The 10372-nt window shown below is 33.4% G+C and overlaps 1 protein-coding gene across 1 annotated transcript; it reads left to right on the forward strand.

The window, feature by feature from the left end:
* The first annotated feature begins 3986 nt into the window (after window positions 1–3986).
* LOC127873316 (NPC intracellular cholesterol transporter 2-like) lies at window positions 3987–9684 on the forward strand. The gene is made up of 4 exons (XM_052417124.1): window positions 3987–4171; window positions 6673–6783; window positions 7418–7593; window positions 8453–9684. Exons 1-4 carry the CDS (start codon window positions 4096–4098, stop codon window positions 8537–8539), a joined length of 450 nt encoding a protein of 149 aa, XP_052273084.1. The 5' UTR covers window positions 3987–4095; the 3' UTR covers window positions 8540–9684.
* Window positions 9685–10372: the final 688 nt, after the last annotated feature.

Here is a 10372-nt window from a genome sequence, read left to right on the forward strand (position 1 = left end):
TTCCATCTGGAAGAAAGTTTGTACACATTTATGTTTCCTTTTTCAGAAATAACGGCTTACTGGTTTTGATGCAATATATAATTGTGGATAAACATATTAAATGTTATAATATTATAATATATTGTAACGGATGCGAACACACGCTTTATACAATGCGCATTTCAATGGAAGCTATTTTTGTATCTTAAAGACCCAGATTACTGACACAAACCATTTTCTCAATGAAACTCGGCCAAACTTTTGCTATAAAATCCCCTAAACAACAATAAAGAACATAACATCAAACATGATTTCTTTATGACAGCATTTTAGGGAAACAAAATTTGATATAATTGTATATGACTTGATATGGATTTTAAAATGATTTGCCTGTTTGAATAAATTGTCACAATCAGTTCCATTGATGTGTTTTGATTTCTTACTATGAATCATCATTGAACATTGAACAACAAGTCCCAATTTATCTTACTTTGCCTTAATATGGTACACGGATGGGAGAAGTTTACCATCATTTGCTTTTTTTGGTCTTATTTTTTACTTGAAATAATCAAGTTTTGATTATGCGTGTTTGACTAGGCGGGTGATTTCCATATTTCTCAATTTAATTTACTGATTGGCTGAAATTATTTTCAATGTGTGCATGAATCAGCGGGTGATTTCCAATATTTTTCAGGGTAATTCACTGATTGTCTGAAAGTAATTCATACATACGAGGCTCAGTGACGGTGTATATTTCAGCGACCAGAATACATTTGTGAAATAATTTGGTGTATGATTAAATCAGTGAAATACTCATTTCAATTAAGTATCAGGGCGTTTGCAATATTCGGGATGACTGAACAACATTCTTGAGTACATCAGGTAAGCCTTTGATGTACAGCGACTTCGATTTCAATGCAATGTTTTTGCACCAACTTAATATGAACTTTTTATCAAAATGCGTTTGGTTATATATATAATGGCGTTACATATAAAACTTTATGCATTCAGCTACATTCAAATCAAGTTTTAAATATAGCATTGAAATCGAATTCACGTGTTACGTAATTCGCAATTATATGGTCCGCTCGCTAGAAGATATTTTTTTATTTAAGGCAATTATTCATCTCCCTATAACATACGGCATAACAAATACGACAAACAACACTAACAAAAATATTAAAATTCGGGTCCGTGGCCCTGGAACCGCCCATATAATCATAGATACTTGGCAGTTGACGTTACGAAACGTGTCGTAACAGCATTGTCTTAAAATCTTGTTAATTTACGTAAGTACATACATTTTTGGCCTGGGGCAAAGCCCCTTGGCCATAGTACTCATACCGTTTTTTTCGGTAAGCTGACTTGGCTGGCTGCCAAAACAACCACGAATGAATGAATTTGGAAAAGTCCGATTTACCACTTGGCGGTCATTTATGCGCAATCAAAGAAGAGGACCTATACAAACAAATAGGTCCCTGCAAAGAATTCTCAATAACCCGCATTGTGAATACAGAACATCACCATATAACATGACAGTGTCAAAAAACGTGTAAAAAAATATTATTGAAGCAAAATTCCTAAGCATTGGGTACGGCATAGTTTGTATTATTGTTTGCATATTCCGCTACCCTAGATATACTTGGAATTAAATGAAGATTAGTGTTACACACATATTTTCTGAACATGTAACATCGTTTAATTTTATTTTCCCATTTGAGAAACACTTTTCTATGAAGAAAAACACTATTATTATTCAGAGTTTTAATATATAACCAATCTTTTATACAGTGACTACAAAGAAGTATATTTGAGATGAACTGTTCTAATGTAGTCTATCTACCCCCATGTAATTTTGTCAGTACATTTCCATATTATCAGTTTAAGTTGGAATCAATAATCAATCTATAATACAGTGACACAAAAATTATCTTGGATTAACTGTTCTTATGGACGTTTTCTATCCCCATGTAATCTTTATCAAAACATTTCCATAGAAATTGAGTATTTAATAAGTATTGAGTAATTAATTAATAATTAGCATTATTAATCTATAAGTTAAAAAACAATTCACAATTTCACATTGGATATTATTCGTATATTAATATTATACTTTCATAGTATACAATATCGGTAGTAAGCATTTGTTTCATAATACTGTTATTAAAAACTGATAAAAAATGACATAATCATGTAATTAAGTATAAAAATATGTTTTTATTATAATTACAGGATGGCATAGACACATCAACGCACAAGCGTGTTCCGCAAACCTTGGTCTGTACAAGTTGGCCAACCTTCTCAGAGAGGAATCTGAGACAGTTGATCTTCAGATACGGCTCGTGAGCCAGCACCTTCTCACGAAGATCAGACGGACGAAATATGTTGCGATACACGGCAGACTACATCAAGCATGGGATGACTACGAAGAGGAGAAGCTGACAACCACTGATCTACTGAGGATCATCAGCCATATCAATGCCCTGGGACCATCCACGGCGGTCCACCACATGCTCGACGACGACGAGTTTTGAACGATGTGAATGACTGAAATTGTTGAAATGTCACATTAAATTGTACTGTGTCATAAATGAATCTCATTTTTATTAGAAATGAAATGAAATGAAATCGACATGCGGAAACTCTGAATGATACTAATGTGTGGTATTAATATTGTACTGTGTCATAAATGTATCGTATTAATATGTGACTACGCCCTCATTTTTTTTTAAAATGACATGAAATATTCAAATATGTCATATATATATATATATATATTGTATCCATGTTTTACTTGTTGCTTATTTATAATATATGGTAAATAAAACGGATTACAAAGTCAATCAGTTATTATGTTTTTATTCAACGGATTTGTTGAGGCAAAAAATGATATCAGTTATTTTGGCCGTAAAATCCATTGTTCCAGTGCAGTAGCCAGGTGCCTGTGTATTAAGCTGATACGATAGTGATCATCACAGCAGCTTGCTATTACACAGTGTATTCATTCTGCTGGCGTTGTGTTAGATGTCATTTTTATCAGTTTTCAATTATGTGTATCTCTTCGCTTAACTCAACGTTCAATGGCATGCGCACTTAACAAAATTATAAAACATAACGCGTATCATTTTATTACTTTTTATTAATTACGTACACGTATTAGATTTTTTATATTTTTTTTTCTTGTGTTTTTCTCAACCAGAAAGAAATAATAAAACATGTAATATAAAATTCAACATTTGGCTCTTACAAGAGGTGGCCTCCACGTGGCAAGAGTTGGGCAACATATTCATTATGTTGGCAAACTACCTCATGTTTATATATTGAGAAATTGAGTGTTTATCGGTGGTCTAAATTACTATTGCGCTTTATATTTAAACTGAAATCATTTTTATTAAATAATGTCTACAATATTTTACAAGACACTTTTTTTAATAGCATTAAACTTAATTGAAGATCTTACATTGATTCCGCCATAAATCATTATTTATTATTACTATTATGTTATTTAAATAAAAGCACCAATTATTAAAAAAAAACAGTATTGCGTTATTTAAATCGTTAATTTACCTACAATTTCCTAACAGAATTTGTTGTTCAGAGGTAGCTCATTCATTTCCCTTAATTCTTTACCGTAGGCATAGCATTAATTACTCAATTCAAAATTAATCCACAGTTTGCAAATAAATGCCCCTGATGTTATTGTAAGCCAATTATAGGTGTCATTAACACCTCGTTGTAGGTATACCACCTCTATAAAAACCAATTTACCGAACCCTCCACGGCATTTACTATATAAATCAATTTACCGAACTTGTTATTTACCGAAACCTCCAGCACCCCACGTAAACCAATATTTATTAGTTGCAGACCTGGACCGGGTCGTAATTTGGCAAAGAAACCGTAATAACATAACACGAAAGGACCTCATAGTTATATATAGTAGTTTTTCTATCGACAAAAATAGCCAGCGTTGTGGATATACAAAAGTAGCTCAGGTTGTAAGACTTCAATATTCTTAACAGTATCTGACCATAACATCACGCGATTTTGATGTGTATACAAGCGTAAAACCCCAGTGAGGCAAACCTACAACAAACTTAAGGAATTTTAACAAATATGTCTACATCAAATGGTTTATTTGGATTGATTTTAATTGGTTTTGCGACAACAACTTTAGCTGTGTTTAAAGACTGTGAGTATTATGTAGATTTTCTACTTTTTTGATTGTTCAGTTTTATTTTAATTTTTAGGAAAAATCTAGGAGTAGCCCTGTTGCTGGTCTATAGGCTATGGGCAGGGTGGAATACACAAGTATGCTAGTTTCATTATTTAATAATTTAATCAATCCTAAGGATTTGTGTCATCCAAACGCTTGTAAAGAAGAACTTTTAGCAGTATCTATTAATTTACTGGGCGAGTATTTTCCGGACAGTAGTATTTTCCGGACGTTTTTAAAATAATTGTGATTTTTTCGCTTTGGAAATAGGGATTTGCGTATTTTTTCTTTGGGAATGTTATGTTTACCAGTACTTTAGTTCACACTGAAGAAAAATATCGCCGCCTAATACACTTCTAATCTGGTTTCAATAATCCAACTGCCAGCCATTGCCCCTTCTGATTTGAGCTGTTGTTATGTACTACTCAAAGCATGCAAGAAGAATTAACTTCTAATCATTCTCATAGCCCAGTTTAAGTTTACATAGAAATGTCTTATTGAAGAGGGATGTGTTGGAAAAATGATATTATTTTACGATCATATTGTTTTTATTTGAGATTAAAGCTTTACGAATCATGTACATGTACAATGTAAGAGCGTTAATGGTTCCCTTTTGGTTAGTCCATATAAACGTTCTCCCAGCGCCTTTGATGATTTTTGCTTTGGCGGCTCTGGGAGTCCATATGCACCCCTTAATAAACTCAAGAGCAAATCTGCGCACAGATTTCGTGCGCATCAATAAACAGACGTCGTTCGTTACCAAGTAAGGAAAGCCTTGAATAAACTTCATAAACACATTATGTTTACCTGAATGGCAGCCTACGGACATTGTCCATTGCATGCAACCTTAAAAACACAACGATATTTCAACACACTATTCTTGCTGTCACTTTCATTTTGAAATTTCGAACAGTGTAAATATTCGACGACTCAAAACATCGTTATCGACTTAACGGGTACATCAAATATCACAATGTGGAAAATATTGGTGTAATGTGACATAACCGATAGAGACACGTTTTGTCCGCAACATTACAACAGTTCCCAATATGGTCGATAGAGCGTACGAAAGAATAACAATGTAAATAAAAAGCAACTATTTCTTGGTTAAATGGTACCATTTGCATAAGTGTGTGCTTTAGACAGGAAAACATTGATAAGTTTTTGCAGTATCAGTGTTCTTAAGCCTTTTCAGTGGTGATGAAATTTTGCACCTTTGGACAATAGACGGCGCATTGCAACTCTCAGCAAACCTTTGGGTTATAAAGCCAGGGCCCTCACACTACTTTGGGGGAAGGGGTCCGCAGCCCTTAGGAGGGAAAATTTTCACGGCGTTTCCCTTTTTGGGCGATTTTTTTACTTACTCTCTCATTATTTCATTTGTACATGTTTGCACTTTATTCATTGCATTTTTTCACAATTTAGTATGTTTGAAAAGATTAAATTGAAATAGAATTGAGATATAATAATCATGAGACACATCTTTCTATTTTTTTTTTTAGGGGGAATTTTTCCCCCCAAAAGGGGAAAAAAGTATACTTTTCAGGTGGGGGACTGCCACCGAAATTCGGCGGCAGATTTGATAGATTGAGGGCCCTGAAAGCTGAGAGTTGAATTATTGCGACTACCTTTTTGTTTGCTTGCATAAGCTTGTTTATACTCCAGAGTCATTTCAAAGTGAATGGATTTCCAAACATCATTAATGAAAATTATCTTTTTGAACCATATATTTAATTGGTTGTTAATTGTCTTTTAAAAGTAACTCATTCACAGTTCAAAGGTATCATTATCTTAGTTTGTTTCTGTGTGATTTAAATGATTCAGTATTAGGTAAAAAAGCTTAATTCAGTAAAAAAAACAACAATATGCTAATTGTGATAAGTATGGTAAACATGTTGTGATAAGTACAACAGAAATATTCAAGACTGTGTTCAAATGCTTATACAGTAATAATAATATCAAGCAGAATTATGCTCGGATAGTTTCCTGACTCAGTTAAATGGTCTTTCAAAGTAGTGTGCTCCAGTCCCTTTGGAAATTTGCCGAGTATTAACCTAGTACGAAAAGTTATTCTAGGAGATGGTCAAACATAATGAGCTTCTCATTTCTGGTGCAGATTAACTTGATAAGCTAGACCTCGTCCAATTGGATAGAAGTGTCAGCTGGTTATGGTCACATAAAACGTTTGAGCAGTTCTGTATAGTGCATCTTGAACTTTCCATGGTATAAATACCTGGCATAGGTAGGTCCGTGCAGCTAGGGTCAATGCTAGTGAAGGAGTAACTTGGATCATAGTGGGCAAAGGCTCCCTAGGTGCATTGAACCTAATGAAAGAGAACCATATGGGCAAATAAGTGTGTGATATTCCATGTTGCTAGCCAGCTAGCGGTTCATAGGAACTCTGGTACAGTTAATTGTAAGTTTATTATATACATTTAAGAAGCAAAAAATAAATTGACCATTTTCTTTCCATTCAGGTGGAAGTAAAGAAGCTACTGTAACTAAGGTGCTTTGCAATGGACAGGACTCGGGACCATGTCAGTTGAAAAAGGGGACAGACGCTTCGCTGGAGATAGATTTTACTTCAAGTGAGTTAAAATGATGTATTTTTCTATTCACTGACTTTCTGACAAAGTTGCACAAATGGTATGCACTTGTAGTATATATCTCAGCTGTTGTTCCATTGCACAGTTAGGGAACGTGCATCTACTGACCCTTTAAAAGTACCTTTTACAAGTAAATGCTCTTCAAATGTAATAAGCAATGGGTCAGTACCAATCTATATCAGTTCAGATAATAGTTAATATAATTTGTAAACTTGAACCAGTCAGTGGTTCTTTTTCATTACTCACTAGTACACAATTTTTTAATGTTTTCTCCTGCTATCTCACTTTTTTTAAGAAACATATCATTTTTAAGTGAATGTGTATTCTGATGATGTTCATTTTACATCCAGCAGAGTTTTCACAATGTTAATTTTGTTCAAATAAGCTTTTTTCTGGATTTTTTTCTTGTCAGAATTATGTCTGTTGTCAGAGATTTGTGATTTCATTTTGGGAAACATGTTATGAAAATGTTATCCAGTTTTAACTGATAATTAACAGCGACTGTTACCGGTTTGTATAAATGTTTTACAATGGCATAAATAAATAAGCGTTTTGGGGTAATTAAGTAGACAGAGAATTTATTCGAATAGTATATAATCTCTCCATATATTTGCAGAAACAAGCCAATCACAACTAACCAGCGTTGTTCACGGTATTTTGAGTGGAGTTCCAGTTCCCTTTTCTCCCACTGATACAAACGCTTGCAACGGCATTGTGGAGAAATGTCCCATAGCACCAAATAACAACTACTCCTTTAAGACCAGCTTACCGGTAAAGAGTATCTATCCTTCGGTAAGAAATACTCACTTTAAGTTTCTGTTTACTGGTTCATAAAAATGAAAGTTGAACCTAAGACTTTTCTATCTGATATTAAAAGCAACAGTTTTACACTAAATTATCCAAATGTTATTGTATTGTTCAGATACAAACAGGTGTCAGGTAAACACATTTACGATTCCATTAATATTTGTGGTCATATACATGTATGGCACAATTTTAGAATTATGCATATTTAAATTTAAACCAAATACTAGGGCATGTATACTAGAGGAAAACTTATACATAAAATCATTGTACTAGTATTCTGAAAGTATCTGCTTCCTGTTTCAAACTACAACTTAATATGGCTAATATGACTATTTTATATTTGCTTGTCTGTTACGTGTAATTTATAGGGAAATATCAACCAAAATGTGTACCATAATATGCTAGAGTAAAATTTGTTAACAAATACATGTATAAATTGTTTTCACTGCTTCATTTGAACAATGTTTTGATGATTGTTTTGTTTCCAAATTCATATAGTACGTCAATCATTTACGAAAACTTTGATATTACTGCTATTTTGACATAATTTTGTTATGATGTTATTTTAACCACAAGATTCTCATTTTTATTTGATGCCATTTTACCTTGCAGAATGTAAAAAAAGAGTTAGAAAGCCTGAAACAAAAAGTAAATTAGTTTGTGTTTTGGTAGATTTCCTGGTTTCAATTTTCTATCCACTTCTTATCGAAGCGAGCAGGTATTAACGTTTCTGGTAAAACTTGTGAATTGTCAATAATGTGTAACTTAGGATCTTTCATAGAAGCTGATTGAAGTCCTGTCCATTATCTATGTTGATACATGTATGGTATGGTTTTATTTGCAGCTTCGACTTGTTGTAAGGTGGGAGATCCAAGATCCATCTAGCACGGATGTCATCTGCATCGAGCTGCCTGCAGAAATTGTCAGCTAGAGATGCTGTGCATTTAAAAAAATCGCCTAATTAGTGCCGTCGTTCTTAAAAACAGAAAACATTGGAAAAAGATTGAGACTGAGCTTAAGTCGATTATAGAGCTTGAAAACGCAATAAACCTATAAAGGTTATACAGTAAAGAGTCAAAAGTTATAAAGTCCAAAGTCAAGCGGATAATAAATTGCTTTCACTGGAACTGGAAGTTATTTTATCATTGTCAGACAACTAAGAAAAAGATCACCAAAAGTAGTTTCAATATAGCACATAATCTTTTTATGTAAGTAGCTGTTAGCATGTGTACTGCATGTGCTAATTAATGCTAAGGGCATGTTGTTTATAAGGTGTTTTAAGTCAAAATATATTATTTATATTTATCACTTTTATTTTGATCTGATTTGTAGTCCACAGTCTGTTTACAATTTCTGTATAGCTATAACATTAACTGTATTCATAATTTAACTAATTTGAATGAAAATCAAATAAAGATTGGCCTGATGTTGAAAACGGTTTTAAGCAGTTTTATATATACAGGAAGGTTGTGTGAATGCACAATTATTTTTGTAGTAGTTATTTCTGATACCTTTGCTATGTTAAAGGGATCTTTTCACGCTTTGGTAAATTGACAAAATTGAAAAAAGTTGTTTCAGATTCGCAAATTTTCGTTTTAGTTATGATATTTGTGAGGAAACAGTAATACTGAACATTTACCATGGTCATATATAGCCATTATATGCATCTTTTGACGATTTTAAAACCTAAAAATTATAAAGCGTTGCAACGCGAAACGATTGAATAATTTGGAGAGTTCTGTTTTTGTCGTTAAATTTTGTGAAACTACGAAGATTGCTTATATAAGGTATAAAATACGTCATGCATGTGTACTTGGCGGAATAGCTCAGTAGGCTAAAGCGTTTTTACTTCAGGACTCTGGCAGGACTCTAGGGGTCACTGGTTCGAAACCTGGTCCGGGCAATGTTCTTTTCCTTTTTTAAATTTTATTCTTGATTTTTTACTGGAGCTTTTACGATCCAATGTTTACATTTATCGATATAAAGCATTTAATGAATAAGTTAAAAAATGCCAAAATCTGTGAAAAGGCCCCTTTAAGATAATTTATGCAAATACAATTGATTGTTTGAGGTAAACAGTGTCTGTTATTTTGCATATCCATACATATTTCCCAAGAATTTTTAAATGGAGATCCAACGTTTGATTAGCTTTAAGTTTAAAACATTAGTTTCAAAATGCGTACACATGTCGTGTTTTGCGAACAGATATACTGCAGATACTGATTATAAATGGGTGGCATAGCATATAATGTGAATATGCTAGTGGATGATTCTTTAAAATTAAGTGTTGCTGCTAATTGTTAATTGTTTGGCATTGAATTGTCTTTAATTACTCAATTACATCCATAACATATGATGAATTATATAACAGATCTGCGGATTATTATTGTTATGAACAAATATATATACATAAAATACATGGCCATACATGTCATGCATGTATACTGTTGTGTCAAAGTCTGTGCATGTTGGCAAACATTTGAAGCATTAATTTCCTGCTTTAAACAAATGAGGGTATCATAATTGTGTAGGAAGTAGTCATTAGGAGAGTGTGTCACAAACAGGACGTGTTCTGCTGATCAAATATTAGTTTAAACCTATTTATTTTAGCTCGATTGAATCGAAAGCAACGAAGGCTTATTGAAATGCTCTCGAGCCCGTTTCCTGGGCCTAGAACCAGTACTTGGTGTCTTACTGGGAGATTTAAAGAACGCCCCCACAGTGGGCATCGAACCCATGACCTTCCGGTCGCTAGGCGGACACC

Source organism: Dreissena polymorpha, chromosome 3, assembly GCF_020536995.1.
Source record: "Dreissena polymorpha isolate Duluth1 chromosome 3, UMN_Dpol_1.0, whole genome shotgun sequence".
In the NCBI taxonomy this organism is placed as follows: Eukaryota; Metazoa; Mollusca; class Bivalvia; order Myida; family Dreissenidae; genus Dreissena; species Dreissena polymorpha.

Bases quoted from the DNA above. Each gene is read 5' to 3' on its own strand.
- LOC127873316 (XM_052417124.1), top strand. From the start codon at position 4,096: ATGTCTACATCAAATGGTTTATTTGGATTGATTTTAATTGGTTTTGCG. The intron at 6,784-7,417 runs GTGAGTTAAAAT...ATATATTTGCAG, and splicing joins GGAGATAGATTTTACTTCAA to AAACAAGCCAATCACAACTA. The intron at 7,594-8,452 runs GTAAGAAATACT...TTTTATTTGCAG, and splicing joins TAAAGAGTATCTATCCTTCG to CTTCGACTTGTTGTAAGGTG.